Raw genomic sequence first — 26,495 nt, 5'->3', positions numbered from 1 at the left:
GGTTGAAGTTGTCCCCACCCCCGTCTTCTCTACCAACTAAGCCCCGCCCTCTCCACAACGCGGACGTCCACGCTGAACGGACGTCGCTCGACTCTCTGGGAAATGATTTACTAGTTTTCATCTACGGACCGTAAGCATGTATTTATTTATCTTTTCATCCATATTCATCATTTGTGCCTATGTGTGTCCAAGTCTGTGCTGGTTTCGCCCGGCTTCCTTTTCAATAAAGCCGCACCATATGCCGACTTCGCGGTGGCAGCCCCACGTCTGTACTTTAGGTGATCACTTCCATAGCGAAACACCCCTCGATAGAATTATTGATGGGGCTCCTGTAATGCGGCGGATGGATATTGGATATTGACGCGTCAAAGGTTCCTCCGTTGGGCTCCAGTGACGGTTGACGGCTGTGCTGGTTTAGTATGGGAGCACAATGGGATCTTCGGACATTTTTTATCGACATGCCGTGTTGTCACGCTGTTGTGTAGGAGAATTTGGACACCTGTGGTTTCTCTCACCCAGGGCAATTTGTCCCGATTAACTTGTCCCATTTCACCCGCAGCTAGTGACTTGATATCTTGCTGATCTGATAACGCCCTTCCGTTTTAATTTGCCTACAAAGCCTCGATGTGATGCTGACTTCGTTGCTTTGTAGTATTTACTTTGTGGAAGGGTTTTATGTTACACGTCGCGTCCCGAGTGGCTACTCGCTGCGTTTAGGTTAAAGATTAGTAGTGCTTTTCACCAGACTGGTGCAGAGGCAGCGGCACTACAGCTTGGTTTCAGATAGGCAACAGTGATCTCATTGCTCATGAAATCCTAATAAGCCCACCAGATCTGTCAGTTCCTTTGGTCTGCTTTAGCCGCAGTCAGAACTGACCTGATCACTCAATTAGCCAAGTGTATTTATTTACATTAGCCTATAACTAGAGTCCAAAGTTGTCCTGAGCCGACCCCTCCATCCAGACAAGGCTTTTATGCATGGGCGACCATGGCCTCACTGTCAGTCATTTGTGGGTGCCCAAATGGACCTCCTGTTGGTTTAGAAGTGTCTCTCTCTCTCTCTGTGAGGGGCAATCCAAATGTTGTATCATAGCAGAAAGCAAAGGAATTAAATTAAGTTTATTTCTACTTTTTAAACTCTCAGCCTTATGAACATTGGTGCTGCAAGGGATGACGGCTGATCTGGATTTTAAATAGCCTATGTAATCAAGTGGTGAAAAAAAATTTTAGGCATCCCTGAGTTTTTGGGGGTTTTTTTTTTGCAGGCATTTCAATGCGATGGATCTTATTTGGTTCAAGGAGAATGTTTGAAAGGAATCTTTTTCATCTAATTAAAATAAAAAGAAAGAAGACAAGGCCCTTATTCTCTTGGGTTGTGCAGCCTAGCTATGAAGATCCTGAACATGGGCATTATATCATTCTCACTATAATAATAATAATACATCAGATTTATGTAGCACTTTTCAAAATACTCAAAGATGCTTTACATTTAGATGATTTTTATTGATCATAGTTCATGGGAAATGTTTGGCCTGGTACCGAGGCTTGTTTGAGATTGAACATTGAAAATGGCGGTGACTCAGTGAGTTATCTCGCTTTCACTCACTGCTTTCCACAACACCCACTTGAAAGCTGGCTAATACAGAGGCCTTCAACCCTGGCTGGTACAACCAAGTGGTTTACTTTGAGAATACCCTGGCTGTGATCTGTTTTACATAAGGTCAAGGGATGCTATGCCCTGTTTTCCAGCCAAGCCGGCTGGTTGCTGCCAAGTCTCAATTGGGAAAGGGAAGTCACGTTTCAGCCGGTAACAACCCTGGTACTATTAATAGGCCCATGTTTTATGCCCTCAGATTTTCCTTAAAGACCAACAAACCGAGTATATTCCCACCTTTGGTTTCGTATCCATGGCAACTCGTAATGGAGAACTGTAAAGTGTCCCATGTCTTAGCAGCAGGGTCACAAAAATGCTTATTTTGTGATGTATCTTTTCATAACTACAATGGATGTTTTACTTATTAATTTGTGGACTGCTTGCAAATGAATCAATTCCATCAGTCAGTGCCACCAATAGAAGATGTCAGAGTTCAGATGAGAGTTAACAGCCAGCCAAGACTTGAATGCCGCATCACATCAATCGATGGACAATTATTTTTTGCATCATTAAAGAATTTGGTGGTTAATGGATTACTGTATATTGCCAGATGATGTCGCCGGATGTGTGTCTATTTAAAGCATCTTGTGCTGTAGCTCTTAGTAACGTAATCAGTAGATCATGTGCAGCTTAAGCACAATAATTCTGTGAAGAAGCTTTGCCAGAAGATCCTGGACCATTATGACAGGCATAGTCACAGATGGGCCATCTGCAAGGGCCATTTGCCTGTCAGGCAGTAATGGAGGATATACGAGTATCCACGCTGTCGAGTTGGTAGCATTCCTTCTGCTGAAAGAATGTATGTATATGCATCGAACAGATGGATTGGCTACTCTGTGTGTGTTTTTGAGTTTGTGCATCTGTGTGTGGGCACATTTTGTCATACCATAAACTAGAAAGTCTGGCCTGACAATTCCCCAGGCTTCAGCATTATTGTCTTGAGATGAGAGACGGTGACAGCTTTGCTCCAGGGAAGTGATGTATAGGATTCGTTGCAGCCAAACTGAACTGAAAAGGACACAAAATTTGTGTTGGTCAGCTGTTTGGTTAAATTTACATGCACAATACAATATATGATAGCAATGGGCGAGAACAGCTATCTTCACTGCCTAATGACCCCCCCAAATGTGTTTATAGAGCAATGTCAGATGCATCATATTGGGGTTTCATTTATCTCCAGTATGCAGTAGAAAGTCTCATTTGGACACAAAGGGAACATCTACGGACCAAATGACTCACCAAGCAACAGAAAAGCAAGGAGAGAGCAGCTGTGTTGAAGACCAATGCCATCCAGGTGGGCAAGCACTCGTGGGTAGCCAAGATGAGCAGAAGTCTGTTGCATCCTTTAGTAATCTCTCTCTGTCTTCTTTTGTCTCCAACTGGAGAAGTGGTATAGGGTAGAGCCCACCATGAACAGGGCTGAACTCAGTTTGTTTTGGGTACGTCTCTATGGAAAATAAACCATACTTACCTGCATTTACATTGAGGTCATTTAGGCCACCGTGCCGCCCAGTGGTTAGGCCTATTGCCTCACAGCAAGAAGGTCCTGGGTTCGAACGCCAGGCTATCCCAGGTCCTTTCTGCGTGGAGTTTGCATGTTCTTCCTGTGTCTGTATGGGTTTCTTCCGGGTCCTCTGGTTTCCTCCCACCATCAAAAAGACATGCATGTCAGGGTTAATACCCCTGTCTGTGTCCTTGACCAAGGCAATCGAATGAAGAACTGGAGTTGGTCCCCGGGCACTTCAGCTGCCCACTGCTCCTATACAATAGGATGGGTTAAATAGAGAAGACAGATTTCGGTGTAACCTGTACAATGACAAAATAAGTGGCTTTCTTTCTTTCACTGGAGACTAAGCTTAGCGCTTTTTCACACTCTGTGATATATAAGATGGACAAACCCCGACCAAATCAATATCACAAACCGCATCACAAAAACACGATGACTGGTTTTGTCCTCCATTGTCTATGAAATCTTCAGTTTTCAAGAATCTTGACGCATTATCTGGCATTATGCAGACTGCTCGTGTACCTTTGGTGCAGAGTTACTTTGTATTGTAATATAACAACATGTCCATACCTGGGCAAAACCTAAAATATTGGGAGGCAATCCAGTTTATCACCTTTTCACATGTTCTTTATCTCCACTTCTGTCCCAGCAGCTGATGTCAAGGATGCTGACTCAACATAAAAACACATTTTTAAAGTAGTCAGATTTCCGTCAACTCATAAACCTTCCAATTCTCATCATATTTTAACTTTTACATCCTCTTTTGGGCCCAGTGACTCTGTGGCACTCGACCTCTGCTGCAACAGTGACCCCTTTCCATCTTAAAAGGTCATTTACAAGGTGTTGTGCTATTAATGATTGACTTATATTACGTAAGACCGAAGTCGAAGACTAGCACTCTTGGTCTGACAGTGCATTAGCCCCCGTGTTGTGTACGGTACAATACTGGAGTGGTCACACAGCGGAAGTAAGTATGGCGCACCTCTGGGATATTTGGGAGATTTTTATCTCTTTGTCTAGTGGTGTTTACCTTACAGGTCGCCCTGGCAGAAAGCCTCCTCTTTTGCTATTTTGTCGAAAGCTTCCTGTCTTACCTTTTTAAGCTACCGAAGCAGGGAAGTTGCTTCACTTAATGAGGTGGCCTCAGTTCAGAAAAAGAAAATAAAAATCTTGAGTTGATGCTGCGGTGTTTTTTTTTCTTCTAAAGTTTTGCTCTCAGGAAATATTTGTTGCAAACTTTTCTGCTGCTAAGTTGTGTAATAGGGGAAAAGCCGAGGAGTGGAAGCTAGAGCTGAGTGTGTTATGTAAACTGGTGCCTGGTGATGCCCTTACTCACCACTATGTGTGTATTTAGGAAATGGGCATTCAGTTTGGAGATGGAAAGTTTTGAGACACCCGGCTTTTGTGCTTCATGCTCTTAATTCAGTACGCTTTATGATCAAATGCACTTTTGCTTTGGGAAATGCACCTTGTATAGATTTATTTATTTATTTATTTATTTATTTACACAGGGTTGCTCTTGCTTGGTTGCACACATCAACCATATTTTTGCACGCCTCAAAAGTCAATTTAAAATCTACTCAAATGTGTTGTCTATTCTCATGGGCTGTGACATATTGCTGTGCTGTAAATATACCCGTAATATGTTTTGGTCTACTTTTAGCAAAGTGTCGACTGTAGCTAGCTTTGTTTAGCGAAGGTATCAAAGCACAGAGCACATTCTTTCCTGTTGATGACTCATGTTCTGGGCATGGTGCTGACTTTAACTGCGGCCTAAGGGAACTACACAATGCACAGACACATGCGCAAACCACAAGGGCCTTTGTGGAGGATGCATTTAGCAGCACGCCTTACAACCAGCAGTTTCTACAAATTTGCCTGCATGCTTGCAGTCATGGACTATGACCACTTACTCTTTGTATTATTCCATCTGGAAAGGAAGTGCACATGCATACACACACACATACATACATACATTCTGCCACATTAAATCTCTGTTCTCAGTTCCTATACTAAGCTTTTGGCAGTGCAGCCCCTACTGTGTGGAGGGAGTGGTTCTACAACACACACCAACTCAGGCGCATATCAAACGCACACCGCACAGAAAGACATGCAGGCCATGCATGGAATCAGGCTGAAACTTGTTATTTGTGGGAAGCGGAGGAATGTCTGGTACATCGCAGTTGGAATGTGAACAGAATGTTCAATGCTTACCCCATACAATATAACAGCTCTGTTATCATAGTCATTGCTGTCCTTTTTGTTAATATAATCAGTAAATTTCTGATCACTGCAACGTTCTTCTTTTTGAACAAGCTGCAAAAGTTGTCCCATCAGGCGACTTTAGCGCAAGAGAAAACTACATGTAGAACACTGAATCATAGGGGACTTTTAATATGTTTTTGTATTTTCCAAAACTTTTTTTTGTTGTAATAATTTAATTATTGACATTCAATTATGTAAAATGCCCACTAGGATAGTGGTAAGCATGAGGCATGCTAACGACTAGGTTTGCAGTTGTCTGAATAGCCATTGATGATTCACTGTTATTCACTGATGAGTTGTTGCTGCCATGGTTCTGCATGGTGATGCTGATGAGGCATCATGTGAATTTTATTGTGTGCTTGGCTGCAGTTTATGACAATCTGCACAACATGCTAGACATTAATTCATATTGTGTGTGTGTGTGTGTGTGTGTGTGTGTGTGTGTGTGTGTGTGTGTGTGTGTGTGTGTGTGTGTGTGTGTGTGTGTGTGTGTGTGCGCGCACATACGCTCCATTGAGCTCCTGAGTCATAGATATGAGCTTATGTTGTGTGGCTTCTCCTGATGTTTTTAAATGCCTTGCTTCCCCAAAGTAAAATTTGGTTGAATCATTGCACTTCCTCAGTTGAACAGTTTGAATTAAGACATTTGTCAGAAGATACCGACTTAGGGTTTTCTCTCTATCTGTCTTGTTCTTTGCTGCTACTCTTCTTTTTTTTAGTGAAACTTTCTCTCCAGTGCTCAGCGTTGTGACGCGACCTTCTGCGGGTTGGAGTAATGCTGCTGGCGGCACTGTTGTGATCTTTGTTGCTGTGGTTTCCAAGGGAGCAAGACAACAGCAGGCAGAAAACAGTCAAATTGGAAGAAGATGACTTCGCCATCAACCACTCACAGCGACGGCAGCATCTCCCCAAAGCATGACAGGAGCCAGGTGTGTGTGTGACAACGTTTGTATATTTTGCTGTAGGCACTTTCAGCTCTGTAAGTGCTTGGAGCCACCATTATCATATCATTATTTCAGTCAACATCAGTTGACCTATAAAGGCCTGAAATGTAAAATTATAATTACCAATTAGCACCAACCAGCCGTCTAGCAAAGCTTTGGACTTTGCATGTTCTCCCAATGTTTGTATGGGTCTCTCTGGGTACTCTAGTCAAAAGACATCCAGAGGAGGTGAATTGGAGACTCTAAATTTGCCTGTAGGTGTAAATATGATGAGAATATGATCTAGTGATAGATTAGCACACTTTCTAGGATGCCTTGCCTGGAATCCAATGCTAATCCTGTTCAGGCTCCAGCCTCCTGTGACCCTGAGCTGGATTGAGAGGATATAGAGAATAAATTATCTTCCTTGCATGACTGAGCAATCAGATAGTCCCAAACGATGCCAAGGCCATCACCTTCCATTACAGGCATTCAAGCAGATGCTGTAAATGCAGCACAGTCTCTATTGCAATGCCAGGTATGTTTATTACAGAGGCTTTAATTTGGAAGGAATTCCTTGTGCCGAATCCTCACATTTGCATGTTGCACCGCAGAGCAATTCAGACAGCCATGAAATTCATCACACCACCAAACCAAGCCCACATCACACAAGACATACGTTAAAAATAGTGTTGCTGCCTTTCATGGCAATGGAAAAGACTGAAGGTGAAAATTGATCCTGGTATGTCTAGCTTATGCAATAGCTTGCCTCCTTTTCCTCACACTTTCTCTCTTCAGGATAACTGGGAGATTGTGGAGGGGTGGAGGGGGATCCCGGCCAACATCCAGGAGCCCCAAAGGCAGGAGGGCTTCCTGCTGAAGAGGAGAAAATGGCCCATGAAGGGATGGCATAAGGTGAGCACCTCGCCAACCTCAGTATAAGGCCCGGCACCTTTAAGAACGGTATGAACCCACTCGCACTACCTTGTGACCATGGCTTGGTGGTCATTATAATTTATTGAGCTGAGGACATAGCTTGACCTTGAAAGTTAATTTTATCAGAGGACAATAAGTCTGACAGTGAGTGATGGCTAACCACAAGTCCCATGTGCCCCCCCCCCCCGAGTATGTTAAAGGGTTTATTTGCATTTGCAATGTTTGCTTACCCTTGAGTAAAACAGACTCGTATATTGTGTCTGTGACAAGTTAGTCAAGGTTCCTAAAACATTCCATTGCCTTGTCAAACTCGTTGAGAACGTGTGGAAAATAATCCAATTTTAGTTGGTCCAAAAAAAGCATTTTATCTATTGTGAGTTAGATATGGTTTATGCTTAACTGACACAATTGATGAGTTGAGTCCCAAAATGCACTATACCAATCTCTGAAGAGAAATGAAGTCTCACATCATTCTGATATTTTGAGAATTTAGAAGAACTCGTAGAAGTGTCGTCCTTTTGTCAACAAAGGACTTAAGTTGTGACCTATTCCCTTTATAAAGTACTGTACATTTTCCTTTGCAATCCATCGTTTGCAAGAGTAGATGTAATTTCTAACGTTTTTGAATGGTTTAATGTATTTTTACCTTTTTTTTGTAGATGAAAGCGACAATAATTAGCTTAGCCAATTACCCACCATTTGTATGAGTTGGTACAATTCACCCTATTGTTTCATTGCTATCCATTCCCATGAAATGATGTGATTCTTCTAACTCTTTCTCACACACAGACACGTCTTTCTACCCTAATTCGCATTGTCTTAACTGATGTGCACTCATACGTAGGGATGGGACAGTTATTGTGACCACAGATTTCATGGTTTGCGGTATCATCACGGTATTGTTAAAATGTGTTCAAAATGTTTAAAAAGTGCTAATAAACACTGAAATCATTTCATCAAAGGTATTATATTGAAACATACAAATGGTTTTTCTCCCCAATTGTGTCCAGCCAATTACCCCACTCTTCCGAGCCTTCCCGCTCGCTGCTCCACCCGCTCTGCCAATCCGGGGAGGGCTGCAGACTACCACATGCCTCCTCCGATACATGTGCAGTTGCCAGCCACTTCTTTTCACCTGACAGTGAGGCGTTTCGCCAGGGGGACGATCATGCTATTCCCCCAGTTCTCCCTCCCCCGAACAGGTGCCCCAACCGACCAGAGGAGGCGCTAGTGCAATGACCAGGACACATACCCACATCCGGCTGCCCACCCACAGACACGGCCAATTGTGTCTGTAGGGATGCCCGACTAAGCTGGAGGCAACATGGGGATTGGAACCGGGATCCCCGTGTTGGTAGGCAATGGAATAGACCGCTATGCTACCCGGACGCCCCCAAATCTTTTGTATTTAACCTCTGGTTAACACTAGTAATTTCATTGACCGCATGCATAGTTTACATAATGAAAAGATGATGATACTAATAGCGTTTATCTTGTTGGAACAACATTAACTTTATAACCAGTTCCACGACTGCTGGACTTTACATCAACAACTAAACATACTGCATGGATGGATCACATGCTGTAAGTGTGTAGCACGACACCACACGTGCAGTTGATGTGTTTACTAGTCTAGCGCACGTAGTATTTAAAGTTTCTGTTTAAATATTTTGACAAACCACCATCAAGTTCGACAAACTATCATTTCCCTATTCCGAAGTCCTCACGTGCATGAAGTAACATGAAAAGGGAACCACCTTGCGCTCACTGGAAAGCGAAGGGTGATGTTCGCACAGATGGGTAAACATGTTGGAGGTGTTCACCCCTTTGCAGCAACTTTCTTCATGCGTGTTCGGCAGATGGAGTAGTCATCTTCTTTGATCTTCCCATCAGAATTTTGAAAATAACCAAAATACGCTCAGACTTCAGACTTTGCCTTTTTAGACTGGTGAAAAATCTGAGCAGCGCTATCACCTCCTTCAGCTATTGTTTTGGAAAAAACTAGCTAGTCAGTGTAGCACATTCAGCTAGCAACATGGCACGCTGCGCCTGTGTGGCTATGTAAATTACGTTGAAGTAATAATAAAACCGCGGTAAATGAGCATGAAAATTTGACACAGTATAATAGCCATCAGGAATTTTATCACGATAAATTGAAAAAGATGGTAACCATCCCATCCCTACTGCCTTGGGGCATCCAGGTAGCGTGGCGGTCTATTTCGTTGCCTACCAACACGGGGATCGCCGGATCGAATCCCCGTGTTACCTCCAACTGGGTTGGGCGTCCCTACACAATTGGCCGTGTTTGCGCATGTGGGTGGGACGCCGGATGTGGTTATGTATCCTGGTCACTGCACTAGCGCCTCCTCTGGTCAATCGGGGTGCCTGTTCAGGGGGGGAGGGGAAACTGGGGGGAATAACGTGATCCTCCCACATGCTACGACCCCTGGCGAAACTGCTCACTGTCAGGTGAAAAGAAGCAGCTGGCGACTCCACATCATGTGGTAGTCTGCAGCCTGATCGGTAGAGGAAGAGTGGCATAATTGACCAAGTACAATTGGGGAGAAAAATGGAGGAAAAAAATCACCAAAAAAAAAACAAACTACGGCCTTGCACCTTCATGAAAGAACTTTTATTGAGGAAATACTGTTTTCACCATCCATACTATAATCCAATAGATTTGTTTTAATGAATATCATATGCCTCATCAGATCATTCTGTCCATTCGACAGTGTCACATTGAATTTCCAAAGGTGACACAGAGCAAGGAGAGAGTTATGTTAACAACCTGCTGCCAAGCCTATACGTGCTGACACTCGTTATCTATCTGGACTACTGATTAAACATTTGCCGCCAACAGTGACAGGATTTGAATTGCAAGCTCAAGGGGAAGTGATTTTTATCAATATTTTAGCCTACTGCATGCTTTGTCCATGTGACTTTTGAAAGAGCAGTTAAGCGTACAGTATTTGTACAGCCAAAAATGGGGGGGGGCGTGTGAAACCTTATAATCCAGGGTGGATATGAGAACAGAAGCTAGTATGTTGGGTGTGAATTGATGATAATAATTGCATTTCCCCCCCCCCCTATCCAAATAGAGATACTTTGTGTTGGAGAAAGGTATCCTGAAATATTCGAAGGGAGAAACCGATGTAGGTATCACTCCAAGAGCACCACCTGCCCCTCACACTTAGACATTGCATACACAAACGCACCAATCTCCACATACTAACTCGTTTTGTTTTTTTTTGTGGGTTTTTTGTTTTTTTGCATAGTCAAAGAAAGGGAAGAATCATGGCTGCATTGATGTCGGACTCTCTGTCATGTCAATCAAGAAGAAAGCAATGTGTATTGACCTTGACACAGAAGATAACATCTTTCACCTGAAGGTACACACACACACACACACACACACACACACAATATTAATGATTAATGCACTCTTATCGGAGCCACTGCCATTCAGTAGACACAGACCTACACTGTGACATCCTCATACTTGTCTTGCAAAGATACGTACGTAGAGAGATACGTTTTTGCCGCTCAGGTGAAGTCACCAGAGCTGTTTGATGATTGGGTGTCAAAACTGCGACATCACCGGGTGTTCCGTCAGAGTGAGATCGCCATGTACCCTCATGAGAGGCACCTGTTCTACCCCCACCCCTCTCCCACCCTTAATGACTCTATCCGGAAGGTGAGGCATCCTGGAGGCTTGTGGGTGGGCATAAATATAAATGGAAGTGATAGCAGTCCAATGATGTTTGGTATCATATGAATTATTACCTGTTGGACCCTCTTTTTCCATCTGTTGGTCTGTTTCCTTCTGTCTGTCTGTCTGTCTGTCTGTCTGTCTGTCTGTCTGTCTGTCTGTCTGTCTGTCTGTCTGTCTGTCTCTATGTCAGAGGACTACTCTTACCAAGCAGGCATCAGTCCATCAGGCTAAGGTCAGTGCCTGGCTCCACGCCTCCAAGGACATGGACAAGTGCTGCAGAGGTTGGTCACTCTGTCCGTCTGTCCATTGTCCTGTCTCACTAATGGTTCCTTGCTCTCGAATCAACTGTCTCTGTACTTTACTGTCTCTTTGCTAGCCTGTTTTGTTGCTTTGCTGGCTGTTTGGTTGTTTATCTGTCTCATCGTTTTGCATATACCGTAAATGTCACCTCATGGCTTTGTGTCTACCCTTACCTGTCTCCCTGTTGTCATTGTCTAAATGATACCATCACTTTCTTCTCTGGCGGCACAGTGGTTAACATGGTCACCTCACAGCAAGAAAGTTCTAGGGTTGAACCCTGGGATTGTCCAACCTTGGGGTCGTCCTCTGTGTGGAGTTTGCATGTTCTCCCCGCGTCTGCGTGGGTTTCCTTCGGGTGCTCCGGTTTCCTCCCACAGTCCAAAGACATGTAGTTCAGGTGAATCGGCCATACTAAATTGTCCCTAGGTGTGAATGTGTCGCCCCTGTGATAGCCTGGTGGCCTGTCCAGGGTGTCTCTCCGCCTGTCGCCCAATGACTGCTGGGATAAGCTCCAGCATCCCACGACCCGACTTCGGATAAGTGGCTCATGGATGGATGGATGGACTTTCTTCTCTGAGATTTACCCTTTTGTTCTCTCTCTGTATGTCTTTCTCTCTGCCTCTCTCGCCTCCCTCTGTCTCTCTTAGACTTGGAGGAATGTGAGTCCTACTTGCTGGAACTCAACCTGCTGCTGAAAAGCATGGAGGTCCTCCATCGTACGTACTCTGCCCCGGCCATCAGTGCACTACAGGTACACACACATATATACACATGAATATATGTCAGTGCCTTTTGGACACAACATGCATTCTTCCGTCTTTTATATCTTTTGTCCTTGTGGTGTTCCAGGCATCTACTTATGACATCCCCAAGAAGGAGAAGAGACCGAGGAGATGGCGGTCAAAGAACAGCAGCAAAGATATTAAATCCACACTACAGGTACATGCACGGCACTTTATGTACTGTGTTTAACAGCGACATGTGTCAACCATTTTTAGTAAAGCAATGACATGAGCAACATGACACAAGATCGCCAGTCCTGCTGCTGTAGAATTTGGGTATTAAACATATCCTCTCATCTGGCTCTTTCTTCAAGGTCCCAGGCTGCATCTCCAAATCTACTCGCCTCCATGCATCCCACCCAAATCTCTCCACCACTGAGGCCAACACCCAGGAGGCCTGTCCCGAATCCCCAGACTCGCCCACAGATGCATCCCGCCTACAGGAAGACTTCTGTAGGCTTGCCAACAACAGTGAGTCCTTACCTGGACTTGATTGGCCTTTTAGCAGCTAAATTTAGAGTGAATTATTTTGTGTGTGTGTGTGTTTGTTCACTATGCTAAGGTTGTTGCCATGACAACAATAGGTTTTTTTCTAACCTTGCTCCCCCCCCCCCCCATCTGTCTGATATTTACTTATATCTAGTTCACAACACACTGAACTCAGCTTTTAGTGCCCTGTCAGCAGAAAGAGAGAGGCTGAGGCACACCATCGACATGCAGGCCCCACCTCCAGCACAAGTCATGGGCCTGAAGACCACCTTTGTAAGTGAGAGTAGGTTTTTTTTTTATTGTTTGTGTCTGTGTGTGTAACTTGCTAATCCTGAACAATCACAACATAAACGACAAAGACCCACCCCTGCATTTTCTCTCAAATCATTGCTAATCATCTGACAGGACTGTGCGGACGGCTCCCACTCTCTCGTCCACCAGTTGTCAAATGAGAGCAAAGCGTCCATCCCGGAGTCCATGTTGGAGTTCTTTGATGCTCAGGAGTACCTCCTCTCTTCCTCCTCCTCTGAGAATGAGGTCAGACACTATACTCTTCCATTAGATACTACTCTTCAATCATTTTTGTTGTTGCCCCCCCCCCCCCCACCTGTTACCTACTGACTGACCAAGCACATCTTTTCCCACCTGTTTTCATTGCAAGAATGTGTGTGCTTGCAAAAAAAATACTTTCAGCACCTTTTCCCTCTACTCTGACAATCTGAAGGGTTTGGTTTGTTTGTCCATGTGGCAGCTTTGTCGGTCCCTCGCTGACCTTTTGATTTGTTCTCTTCAGGTGTCAGATGACGACTCCTACATCAGTGATGTCAGTGACAGTGTCTCCATGGATACCTTTAGCAATGAGGGAGGCAGTGAGAGACACAACTCTGGTACATGATGATGGCACATTGTGTGTGTGTGGTGTGCATGCATGCGTATATTACTATCCATGTGATGTCCAACCATTGACTGCCCACCTTCCTTGTCAGGACAAACTTGGTTAATGAGAACATTTTAGCTGGCTATCGTAGGGTGATAATTTGGGTTAAGGGCTAGGAAATGAACATAGTCAATGAGGATGCTCACAACTATAGAACTGTGTGTGTGTGTGTGTGTGTGTGTGTGTGTGTGTGTGTGTGTGTGTGTGTGTGTGTGTGTGTGTGTGTGTGTGTGTGAGAGAGAGAAGGCAATACAGGAGCCAGAGAGGGTATTTCAGTGCTTTTGTCCACCAACATTGTTTTGTACTTAAAGCAACAATATCTCTCTGGTTTAATTTATCTCTCTTCATCTCTTGTTTTCCTCCTTCCCTCTCACCTCCCCTCTTACCCATCCTTCATTAACACCAACCCTCCACCACACTCTCCCCCTCCAGTCAGCAGTACCGTGCGACTGGCTCGCCGTCGCTCCACCCTGCCCTCTACCAGCCCCACCAGCGGCAGCGTGAGCCTGTGGAACATCCTCAGGAACAACATTGGCAAGGACCTGTCCAAAGTCGCCATGCCCGTGCAGCTCAACGAGCCCCTCAACACCCTGCAGAGGCTCTGCGAGGAGTTGGAGTACAGCGAGCTGCTGGATATGGCCAACCAGACGCAGGACCCCTACCAGCGCATGGTGAGGGGATAGATGTGCAAAAGAAAAATCAGGAATATTTATTTGTCATTTCATTCCACATGAAATGAAACGAAGTATCGTTTCCCCCAGCCCACAGCAGTGCAACACAAAGACAAAAACACATATCCAAACTCCAAGAACATATCAAAACTACAAAAACACATATATCCAGCATGTCCAAAAAAAACCCTTTTTTTTTCACTGTCCAAGAGAGCGAACGCCAGGATGACTGTCTGAACTGCTGGTCTGCATGGGCTAGCAGTTAGCTTAGCCTGCCCCGCTTCCACATCCTGTCAGACCGCCCGCGGTGTTTCCTCCTTGGGTGCAGCTCCAGGCAGGGTTATGGTCCCTGGGCCTACTGCAAAAGCAGACCAGGCTCCCCTAGCCAATCCAGCACCAGCTCTCCCAGCCAGATACCTTCAACACAACTCCCTGCACTCCACACAACAACACCAAAAACACAGTCAACGCTAGGCGAGAACCCCGCCAGACCACCCTCGGTGTTATCGGAACTGCCGGTCTGCATAGGCTAGCAGTTAGGTTAGCCTGCCCCACTTCCGTGTCCTGTCAGACCGCCCTCAATGTTTCCTCTTTGGGCGCAGCTCCAGGCAGGGCTATGGTCCCTGTACCCACAGGACACAGCAGACCAAGCTCTCCCAGCCGATCCAGCACCAGCTCTCCCAGCCATCAAACGAAGACACAAACAGACACAGACATGGACAAAGAGACTGCATGACGGTACTGGGTGAGGCCGCCGCAAACATGAATTCACGCCATCATCTTCCCACATCGGAAGTGGAAGACAAAATGAACACCATGTTTGGGAGACACATGCAGGCAAACATGTGGTACAGTCTCAAGCATATGTGGCAGTCTCATCTACTCATACATCTCATCTACACAATCATATGAACACCCATAGCCATCCTGTTTACACCCACGCATACACAAATGCATACAGAGCCACATACATACACAGTAATCTTGTGTAAGCACACACACACGTAGTCATATGTGCACAAAACACATACATGATTATGTACACATACAGTTGTGAGATAGCCACACAAATTTCTTGTTAGGATACTTGCAAGTTTAACGTGGAAATAATTAGGTTCTTTACCCTCAGACATGGGGTAAACTATCCCCCCACTCTGTTTCTTGTGCAGGTGTATGTGGCTACATTTGCAGTGTCTGCATATGCGTCCAGCTACCATCGAGCAGGCAGCAAACCATTTAACCCCATCCTGGGAGAGACCTACGAGTGTGATAGACCAGACAAGGGCTTCAGATTCATTGCTGAGCAGGTACAGGATGCCTTGTGTTTATAAGTTTAAAAGCAAATTACTACGAGGGAACTTTGAATAAAACAGACCAAGGATATATTTTCAAATGAAAAATTCAATACAAATTCGACTTGGATTCTTAACATTATCACTAAACCAGACCATCTTAAACCACATACATTAAGTCAAGTCAAGTCAATTTTATTTGTATTATTGTAGTATATAATTTATATACATTAGAATATTTTATTCTCTCTCTCTCCAGGTGAGTCATCATCCGCCTGTGTCTGCATGTCACTGCGATTCGAAGAACTTTACCTTTTGGCAAGGTTAGCAAGAGAGAAATCTGAGCATTAACAACCCATTTTTTGGTCTGTCACACTGGGCTTAGCAGTGGGCAGAGGCAGGGACTTATCATTGATGCCGCAAATTTGATTTCTGAGAGTTGATCACATGTTGTAGTAGGTTATGCTTAAGGTACCAGTCCATGTTATCTGTCACCCAGTTGCTCAACAAGTTCTTTTTGTGTTACATTTCCTGTAGATGTGCGATGGAAGAATAAATTCTGGGGCAAATCCATGGAGATTGTTCCCATGGGGACTACCCATGTCACCCTACCTGCGTGAGTCTTTCACTAACTGCATACACACACCTGCATGGTCTTTGTGTGTGTGTGTGTGTGTGTGTGTGTGTGTGTGTGTGTGTGTGTGTGTGTGTGTGTGTCTCTGCACATATATATGTAAGTGTTTTTGAGGCAGGTGTGTGTTCAGCATGTTTGTCCATGTTAATTTGGCTCAGCTGGATAACTGTAAAAACAAAATCATATTTACTGTGGCAGCACAGTGAAAACCGTTTGTGTTGTTTAGGTTTGGGGACCACTACGAATGGAACAAAGTTACTTCCTGCATCCACAACATTCTGAGTGGCCAGCGTTGGATCGAGCACTACGGAGAGATGGCCATCAGAAATGTCAACAGTGACACCTGCCTGTGTAAAGTCACATTTGTCAAGGTCAGGAAACGAATGTTGAGTCACAACAGCTTGCTTGATTTCTTCGGCACATTCTCCATCTTTGCTTTCAGAATAAGCCGTCCAGGTGATTAATCCATTTTGTTGACCGTGTTTTGTACATTTTAGAGTTTAATGATGCAGATAGCGCCTTTGGCGACAATAGCCATGTGGCTTGCTTTTGTAGAGGCTTTCGTCAGACCGAAATAATTTGTCCAACAGCACCATCTTTTGGACAGAATCAAGAATGTACTTACAAAAAAAATGTTGACGGTTGAATCAGTTCATCTGGATGTAGCCCAGTGGATAAAGTGAGCTATGAGCATTTAATGAATAAGTTAAATGAATAAATAAGATTACAGTACCTTCAATAAATAAGCTACAGTTCATTTCATGGTTATGTACATGTTTATTTACAATGGTTATAAGTTATGATATGTACAACTTACAAGCTCTAACATGAGTTCATTCATGAGCCTGGTTTATTTGATGTGTACAATATACAGTACGTGTTGCTAGCTTGGTTGTTAGGCTTACAGCCTAACGTGATGTTAAATGTCATTCATTCCTTTCTTTTCTTTCATTGGTACGTCTGTAATATTTAGCCAACCAAAATGTATGCTGAGATAGAGGGGCGGGACTTAGTACTACGATGATAGGTCGCGTGAGGTAAAGAGTCAGAACGCTTGAGGACACCGCTGAGGAAAGCTGCTATTCTGTATTGTGAGCTGTTTGTACATAACGTCGGGATCAACAAAGTGTTATCCGTGGGATGTATGTGCTAACTGGATGTACAAGAGGATTTGGACATAGTCGTAGGTGAGAGACCAAGGACCAGGAAAGCTCTCCGTTGGATGACTGTGGAGACCGTTTCCTTCCCCTGGTGTACCTGTGACTGTCCGGTGGTTTCTTCACGCCCTCACTCATTCTCCTGCGCTCGCAGCAGAGCGCTTGACCCCCCCCCATCTCTGCCGCTCTACGCCTATCTTTGCCGCTCTTCGGCTCTCTTCGGCCCCCTCTTCCCCACTCCGTTTCCACGGATACGTGAGTACTGAAATTAAGCACGTGCTATTTTGTTTATGCTTGTGTCCAGAAACAAGCGAAGCGGCCAATTACAGTTTTAAGGCCTCACCGCTTACAAGCAACGTCAGGCCTGCAACGGTAACGTTACACTCTAACGTTACACTTGGACTGCGCTACTTTGTGTGTGTGTGTGTGTGGGCCCACAGTTTTATTTGGTTTTATTGGTATATGTACAATTTGTCTTTACATTGATTGAGTTGACAACAGAGTTTTATTGGAAATATTAATTATTATTGAATAGAATTGGAACAGGCTTTGAGCCATTTGTTTATACATATTGTGACATTGTCTATTATCATTATTATTGACTGTTGATAATTCCAAATTACAAATATTTTACATTAACATCTGGTTAATAAATACCTACCTTTTGGTATATTTGAATTTAAAGCAAATGTGTTGGGTCATAGACATGTAGAATAGACAATTCATAGTGGTATTAAAATATAAATACATTTAAAGGGTTAAAAGGAAGTCATATTCAAACTATTTCCACACAGTTAATGGAGGCACCACAAATAGTTATAATCTCAGTTAAGAATTAAGAAACACTAGGTAACAATTTAAACTGTATTACTTCAGGTAATAGCGCCACTTATTTAAAGCAGAACCCAGGCCCCACCTACATGGTAGGGGTTACATGGATACAATGTTTATTGACAGATACGTTTCATCACGTGTGGAGTGATGAAACGTATCTGTCAATAAACATTGTATCCAGATGGACCGATTCAACCCTCTTTGGTTTTCTTACCTGATTGAGCATGCATCAAGACTCAAAAAAAAAAAGGCAACGATGAATAGTGAATTGGTTGAGTTTACATTATATTATTGTTTTTTGGTTGGTGAGGAAAGATGGAAATCATGTATTACAGCGACGAGGTCTGCAAGCTTCATATTGAGAAAACGGCCCTCATTTCCATGAATATGCTTCTCTCATAAAATAAGGAAGACACAATAAAAAATTACTCATCCCCCATTCTTTTCTTTCTTTCTTTTTTTTAAGGCAAGATCATGGAGCTCTACAGTGAACGAGATAGAAGGCGTTGTTACAGACAGAGATGGAGGAGTTATACACTCCGTATTTGGAAAATGGCATGAAGGGGTGTACCAAGGAACTCCACCTTCAGCCACCTGTATCTGGAGAGCAAGTAAGCGATCGGTCCCTGAAACTATCAATCAAAACCTCTTAACTTTCACTCCAGGAACATACAACAGAACTAATCTTTGTGTGCATGTGTGCGTGTGCATGTAGACCCCATGCCAGCAGACCAGGAGCAGTACTACGGCTTCACCCAGTTTGCAGTGGAGTTGAATGAACTGGATCCGTCCCTGACAGCCCTGCTACCCCCAATCGATACACGTTTCAGACTGGACCAGAGGTCTTTGTTCGCTTATAAAGTCATTCAAAAAATTGAAAACAAAATCCTTTGATTGCCATTTCCTGTCTGTCTTTTTCTTTTGCGGTGTCTTTGTCTCGCGCTCTCTCTCTCTCTCTCTCTCTTTGTCTGTCTGCACCTCTCTCTTTGTTTCTTGGTCTGCCCCTCTTTCTCGGTATGTCATGCTCTCTCTCTTTCTAGGTATGTATCACTGCTTTCTTGGTCTCTCTCTCTCAATATGTCCCTTTCTCGGTATGTCTTTCTTTCTCACAAGGAATCCCTCTGTCTCTGTCTAACTCTACCTCTCTGTCTAGGTTTTTGGAAGAGGGGAATGTGGAGGGGGCTGAGGAGCAGAAGCAGAGGATAGAAGAGCTTCAGAGAGAGAGGAGGAAAGTGCTACAGGACAACAACATGACCCACCTTCCACGCTTCTTCACGTAAGTCTCTGTTTGCTCATGTGCCCCCCTGTGAAATTCGTCCTTTCACATAAGAGATAAGGGAAAGTACATGGAGGGGGGGCATAAACAGTGAGTCACAAGTCAGGCTTATCAGCAATGCTTTGGTCGCTGAGACAGGAAACAAACGCAGCTGGTCTGGCTGCAGAGTTGTGCGTGACACTCTGACAGGATCTGGAAACCTAGAGCATTTGTCGAGCATCTGTTAGACAGCTGTGTTTATTGTCCCATGTGCACAAATGCTTCGATACACTGGATAATTACACCAAGAAGGACACAAGGATCTTTCTTGTTGTTGAATGAGTCTTTTATAGCTAAAAAGGATTTTGAAAGACAGGATCAGCAGCCTTGTGGTGACCAGCCCCTGCTGTCGTTGTTGATGCGACGACAATGGTCTCGATGTCAGTAGTGGCAAAAGTACTCAAAAGCCATTCTTGCATTAAAAATAAGATTACTCATCCCCATGTTACCTCCGGCTTGGTCGGGCATCCCTACAAACACAATTGGCCGTGTCTGCGGGTGGGAAGCTGGATGTGGGTATGTGTCCTGGTCGCTGCACTAGTGCCTCCTCTGGTCGGTCGGGGCACCTGTTCAGGGGGAAGGGGGAACTGGGGGGAATAGCGTGATCCTCCCACGTGCTACGTCCCCCTGGTGAAACTCCTCACTGTCAGGTGAAAAGAAGCAGCTGACGATGCCACATGTATCGGAGGAAGCATGTGGTAGTCTGCAGTCCTCCCCGGATCAGCAGAGGGGGTGGAGCAGTGACCAGGATGGCTCGGAAGAGTGGGGTAATTGGTCAAAAATACAATGGGTGGGGGGGGGGGGGACACAAATACGGCCTCTGCCTTATAAAAAAAAAAGAAAGAAAAAAAACAAGGTTACTCAACAGTGAAAGTCACTTATTACAATACTACTCGAATAAATACCTCCACGTAATAATAATAATAATAATAATAAATCAAACTTATATAGCGCTTTTCTAACACTCAAAGTCATTTTACAATAAACGACGATGAAACAAGAGAACAGATAAACATAACACAGACATACAGGGGTGGATGGGAAGGGGGGCTACCAGAGTGAGAGGTGGCAGCCACACACGACGCCAGCAGTCCTCTCCCACTTAAACAGATACAAAAGGGCAAGAAAAACAAACAAACAACAGCACTGTAGATGTTGATTTTCTGTAGGGGTTTACTCCTGTAGCCTATTCTTCTCCCAGGGTAGCCACTAGGCAGTGGCACTATTTAACCCATAGCTGGGGGGTGGTTCGTGGGCATCAGGGAATAGCCACACACCGGTGGGCCTGCCTACCGCACGTCTAGGGGCCAGACCTCCTCCGAGTCCCTTGTAGTTCAGCCAGGGTCCAAGGTGTACCCAGTTACTGTGTGTCGCCACAATGAGCCACTACATAGGGCTTGCTGTTGCAGAGGCTATGTACTGGCAGGGAGAGACATGCTTGGCTCTCCTGTTCGCATTTTTGCTAGCCAGCGGTGAAGGTTGAGAGTGAGACGTGACAGGCACAGAACACTACACCAACACACTAGACCAGCGGTCGGGAACCTATGGCTCGCGAGCCATATATGGCTCTTCCGGTGACGGCATATGGCTCCCAGACAATTTTGAGTTGAAAAAAAAATCAGTTTGGAACTGATTTTAAAATACTTGTGATATTTCTTAATAATACTGTGTCATTTTAAAGTAAACAGAAATTAGTTTTGAAGATAAATTTCACGGGTCACGGGTCACCCGTGGGTCGGGTCGGGAACCAATGGCTCGCGAGCATGTCCGGGTCATTGTAAAGGTGAAGAAATCAATTTGATCAGATAGCCAACTAGTTTATCCGCTTCAACCCTTGTAAGGGAAAAGAGGGCGAAAAGAAAAAAAGACGGTGGTTACCGTGCATTCCAGGCTGCGTGCGCAGAGGAATCTGCATTTGTGGAGAGAGCAGGATCTGCGGTATGTCTAATATGCAATGATAACATTGCATCGATGAAACGGTCACATATAAAGCGGCACTTCGATACGCCATGCAGCACCAGAAGTCACATTAAAAGTAAGACATATTTCATTTATTATACGTTAAAAATACTATATGGCTCTCAATGAAATATATTTGGAAATATTTGGCTTTTATGGCTCTCCCAGTCAAAAAGGTTCCTGACCCCTGCACTAGACGCTTCACAACAACCTGACTTCTTACACAAGAACGTCATCACACACATCTACAGTGCCTTGCAAAAGTATTCAACCCCCTTGATAGTCATCACTAATTTCTGGATTATAAAGTACTCACACGTCTATTCCTGAACAATATTATTTTTGTGAACCCATACGACTTCTTTGTAGAGCTTATTTTTCTTCATGACAAGCGTTACGTAGTACCTTTGTGTTCCGTGGACTATCTTTATATTTCCGTTTACTGTTGATTGTTTTATTGGGCAATTTTTGTCATAAGGATTGAATATGTTTAGGAATGACTCGTAAGCTTTATCAATGTCTTTTTTGTTGTATACTATATTCCAGGTATATGTTAGTAATTCATCTTTAAATGCTTTCATGGATTCCTCTGTTCTTACTCTTATATATTTAATGTTGCTGGGAACTTTGTTCTCCCTAAAATTGCAGCCATAGACGGTAAAAACTGGTAGATGGTCACTGATGTCATTTATTAAAAGCCCGCTCTCTGTGTTGCCGTCTAGAGCCTTGCACGGGACTGTTTTCTTAATCCTGCTCCCGCTGGATTTCTGACCATTACCGCTCATACCCGCAATGTGCACATTACACTCCCGCAATGGGCTTGTCCACTCCCGCCCGCTCCCGCAAATATTCTGACCATTCAGGCCCGCACAGTAGAACTCCATTAATTTTGTGTCTTCTCCTGTCCCGCAGGGAAAACACATTATTAATGAACTCTTCAGTCTTTTTGTGCTTATTTAGATTTAACAGGTCTATATTGAAATCCCCACATATGAACACATCCTTTTGTGTTGCTTTTGAATAAGTTTCTTCTATCCAGTCCTTAAATATTTCAATATTTGATCCCGGTATATACAGCTCACAATTACATTTTTCTTTTTATCCATGCAGATTTCTATTATAATACATTCTAGCACATCATCGACTGCGGTTGTCATGCTTTCCAACACCTTATAATTGAAGCTTTTATCCACATACAAAGCCACATCCTCTCCATTCTTGTTTTTCCTGTTCATATACCGCAATTCATATCATTCAACTCAAAGTCCACACCCTTCTCAGGGCTGAGCCAAGTTTCTGACATTGAACAGTTTCTTGAATTGACTTAAATATACTTTAATGTTTTGGAAGTTGGCATATAGGCTTCTGCTGTTAAAGTGGATAATTGATATTTTATGATCAGACTTAACCCTAGTGTTAAACCGATCCTCAGTGTAATAACAGCAATTGTTGTTTATTATTGAAGAAATTATTTTCTGGATCAATATCATTTTCCATAATCTTTTGATTTATGCTCAGTATATTCAAAAGTTTTCAATCCTAGTTTATCATATTCTGTAATCTTTGTTTGCTGATTATCATTATCTCTAGACAGAGATGAATTACTTCTTTCAGAACTTGTCATGGTTGGTTACATGTAGTGTGTTTATTTAGTCACTCTTAAGATTTTCCATTACCTTGTTGTGTTATTCTTTTGGACTCAATGTTTTTTATCAAATTCCTCCATGTGTCTGATGACCAGCACTTTGGTCTCTTCCGGTGTTCCGTTTAATTTTATGAAGATATTACAGTTTTGTTGACCCCGTAGATTGGATTTTCCCCCTTTCTCAGGGTGTGTGCCTTTCTGGCGATGTCCGCATTCTTTTTAGTCAGATGTTTGTTAAAGTAGACATCTGATCCCTTCTGCTTTTTTCCCCTTGCCGTGGCATTGCGGTTTTATGCTTTCTGTTCTAAACCTGATTATTATGACCGGTTTATCACTCTTGTTTTTCCGAGGGAGAGGCTGGCATGCCTCAGTGTTGTTGTTATCCACTTCAGTTCCCTTAGACTGAAGGAAGAAAGTCACCTGTTGTTCCACAGAGTTACAGTCTTGCTTGCTGAATTCCCTACCGTTCATCGCCGTCACCGCCCGGGCGTATGACCGGAGCTGGCCCGGTGACGAGGATGTCTTTCATTCGCGTGTACTGCTCATCCATCTCTGTGTTTTGTAGCCTCAGGGCCTTGACTTCCTCCACTGGGTCCAAAATCATTTTCAGATGTAGCTTGATCATTGCAACCTCCTCCGTCAGAAAGTCGAGTGAACTTTTTAAATCGCCGACTTCCTCCGTTGAGGGATTCTTTTCTTTTCTTTTTTGTCCCGTGATGTTTTTTTTTTTTTTTTTACCATATTTTGTCTGTTATGGACCCCAAGTCTGCAATAAAGTTTTTAGTTGAGTTTTGTTTGTGCCAGTTAGTTAGCTTAGCTAGCCACCAGTACAGCCGTCATCTTTTTCAGTCGCAACAAGCGAACCCGGCTCCGTGTTTCTCCCACTGTCCTCCGCAGTTGCCCGATACTGATTTGATGTAAACCGATGTCTGTCAGTGCAAAAGTAGCATTTCTTGATGAAGGGCTAAAAAAAAAAAAACGGGTCGGAGCTTGCACAACGATCGACTGCCTAGAGCTCAGGTTAGCGGCAAATTTTATCTGGACCTTTTTTGATGACATCCTTACTGTACATCCAAACTACTACTACCCTGCATGTTCCTTGTTGGAGGAGTTCAGTTATTCATTACGCCAATTTATTTTTCCTGTTTTATTTTGTCGCATGCGACAAATGTAGTCAGGAGAAATGCATGAGTAAATTAATTTTTGTTTTAAAAATGCTGTGAAATAAAAGTGTTTGACAACTATTTTTGATTTTTGCCTCACACCACTGTTTGTAGTGATGCAACAATTTTCTTTTGTTGTGTTAACAGGAAGTCCAAGGATGATACATGGGTCAGCAACAACACGTACTGGGAACTGCGGAGGGACCCTGGCTTCAGCAAAATGGACTTTCCTGTGCTGTGGTGACATAAAGATTTTAAACCAATGGTTTTTACGTCAACCCCCACCCCCCCAAACAAACACATACACACAGCTTATGGATGAGAATGAGGTGTAAATTTGACCTGGGACCAGCAACTAAGGATACTGACCTGGTTGACATCCCTTCCCCTGTGTCTAAGTGACACAGAATATAGACTTCCTACTTCCTCTTTCAAGACTTAGCTGAATCTGTAGAACTGAAAGGGGGGGCTTTTATGGGTTTTTTTTTTTATTATTATTATTCCAAACTGCTAATTTTTTATTGTTAATTCTGTGTTGTCTGTCAGGGTACAAGTTGCCCCCCACCCTTATTTTTTCATATTGTAACTATAATTTCCATGGTGTCAGTGTATATCAAATTCATATCATTATGACTTGTTGCATCTCAGCATTTACCAAAGTGCCTTAGAAAAGAGTACTGTACTGGGGTACCGTCTATATCGGTTATGCAGGAACACTCATGTTAAGAGACTTTAAAATGCTTCCTTTGGGTGATTCAATTATGTCCTTATGCTGTCTGACTCAAATGTGTAATCTTATGGGGTACACGAAGGGTAAATTCTCTTTGGTATTTGTCTATTGAGTGAGGTCTGCACACTGAATTTCTACCAATAATTGTTTTTATTTCTCTTAACTGGGTAATGTTTTCATCTATCAGATCTACTTCAGACAAAAGGAAGATCTGAGAGATCAATTATGTTTTGCAAATTGTATTATGTTTTGCAATTTTTTTTGTCTTGTATCTAAAACATTTTTTTCTTGTTGTGCACACACTTGGTTCCTGTTCTGAAGTATGTGTCATTGAATCAAGTGTTGTGACCCCCCCCCCCCCAGATGTTGTAACTCATAACTAACCAGAAGGTCTATCTCCAAAGGATGGGCTCTGGTTAAAGCCTTGATGCTGCCTTATCTCCATCTGTCATTATAGATGAAAACATAGCAATAATATACAATGGGTAACGAGTTACATTAACTACATTACATGACACATTCATTTCACAGCTAGAGACAGTCTGTGGATATGCCATATATCTTGACTAACTATCCAGCTCCAGATGTGGTATGGTAAAATCATCAAGCATACAGCAACAGAAGACAATAGTGGAGGCAAGAAGCCAGTCAGTAGCCCTAACAAAAGAATTATCAGCCTGCAAGGTGGAATCATAAAATATGAATAAAACCTTTGACGCATACAGGATCAGTTATAGCATATCCACACACTGTCTAGCTGTACAAGGAATGTGTTGTGTGATGTAGTTAATGTAAGTCATTACCATTTAATGTCTCATGGTGGACAATAAACTGCACAATGAATGGACATGTTATTTGCAATGTGTGTGTATACGTGCACATGTGTGAATGTACTGCTGCTGTGTATATAGGACCATTATCTGTACATCCAAGGGACCACTCCCTGTCCATTTAGCAAAAAAGTTACTTATCATCAAATGACATGCCTGTTGTGTAGGGTGTTAGGATGTGTGTTCTCCCGTTTGGGTTGACTCAATTCTGGGCCACCATCACCCTGCTGAATAGCATTTTTTTTTTTTACAACAAACCTATTCGACTGTATTCATGATCTGATTCATTCCTTGCCCTTTGTCTATGATACTTAGCGAAAGACTGGGTTCAGACTTCAAGTCTATGTTTTTGCCTCCACCTTGCAAATGAGATCAAACATTACTCCTCTTGTCAGTGCCAAGAGAAGCGATTAGAAGCCGTTGACCGGCGGAAAGCACCCAGCACCCACACATCAGATTTTCCGGGCTCTCTTTTCTCTCTGTGACTGACTGTCCGGGTCTTCCCTGTGGCAAGTCAGTGCGTAATATTTAACCGGCCTGCCAGTGGGCTGCTGATACTGGTTTGACTGAAGAGGGACCGCCGCTCACAGCTGCCTTTCACGTGGTTGGTGGTCCTGCCATTTCCCACCCAGGCTTTCAATGCTTCCTTTCAGCCTACAGCACAGTGCAGCTTCATGTTTATTGCGGATTTTTTGAAGTTATTACTGTATTGGAAGTATTTTTTTGGAGAAAGTTGCATTAAAAAAGTTTCAGCTGCTGT

The 26,495-nt window shown here is 43.5% G+C and overlaps 1 protein-coding gene and 1 long non-coding RNA gene across 2 annotated transcripts; one reads left to right on the top strand and one right to left on the bottom strand.

Annotated features, from left to right (window-relative positions):
* On the top strand, positions 1–26,486 carry LOC130128229 (oxysterol-binding protein-related protein 3-like). The gene is made up of 22 exons (XM_056297855.1): positions 1–130; positions 6,146–6,355; positions 7,148–7,264; positions 10,384–10,437; positions 10,561–10,674; positions 10,833–10,979; positions 11,188–11,278; positions 11,945–12,048; positions 12,147–12,236; positions 12,394–12,550; positions 12,723–12,841; positions 12,974–13,105; positions 13,362–13,455; positions 13,938–14,176; positions 15,346–15,483; positions 15,728–15,791; positions 16,006–16,084; positions 16,329–16,473; positions 18,560–18,704; positions 18,809–18,935; positions 19,247–19,369; positions 24,323–26,486. The coding sequence occupies exons 2-22, from the start codon at positions 6,293–6,295 to the stop codon at positions 24,417–24,419; spliced, it is 2,439 nt and encodes an 812-aa protein (XP_056153830.1). The 5' UTR covers positions 1–130; positions 6,146–6,292; the 3' UTR covers positions 24,420–26,486.
* Positions 3,292–4,350, bottom strand: LOC130128230 (uncharacterized). The gene is made up of 3 exons (XR_008811902.1): positions 4,256–4,350; positions 3,775–3,828; positions 3,292–3,413 (listed from the first exon to the last, which is right to left on the bottom strand). It is a non-coding gene; the product is annotated as an uncharacterized LOC130128230 (long non-coding RNA).
* Positions 26,487–26,495: the final 9 nt, after the last annotated feature.

The sequence above is a fragment of the Lampris incognitus genome, chromosome 18, assembly GCF_029633865.1.
Source record: "Lampris incognitus isolate fLamInc1 chromosome 18, fLamInc1.hap2, whole genome shotgun sequence".
Taxonomy (NCBI): Eukaryota; Metazoa; Chordata; class Actinopteri; order Lampriformes; family Lampridae; genus Lampris; species Lampris incognitus.
The sequence above is the reverse complement of the archived record's forward strand: the minus strand, read 5'-3'. Positions and strand labels throughout refer to the sequence as shown.

What these genes read in the sequence shown, in the direction of transcription:
- LOC130128229 (XM_056297855.1), top strand. Translation starts at nt 6,293, where the DNA reads ATGACTTCGCCATCAACCACTCACAGCGACGGCAGCATCTCCCCAAAG. An exon ending in ATTCGAAGGGAGAAACCGAT is followed by an intron (nt 10,438 to 10,560) that starts GTAGGTATCACT and finishes TTTTTTGCATAG; the next exon opens with TCAAAGAAAGGGAAGAATCA. An exon ending in GAACTTTACCTTTTGGCAAG is followed by an intron (nt 15,792 to 16,005) that starts GTTAGCAAGAGA and finishes CATTTCCTGTAG; the next exon opens with ATGTGCGATGGAAGAATAAA.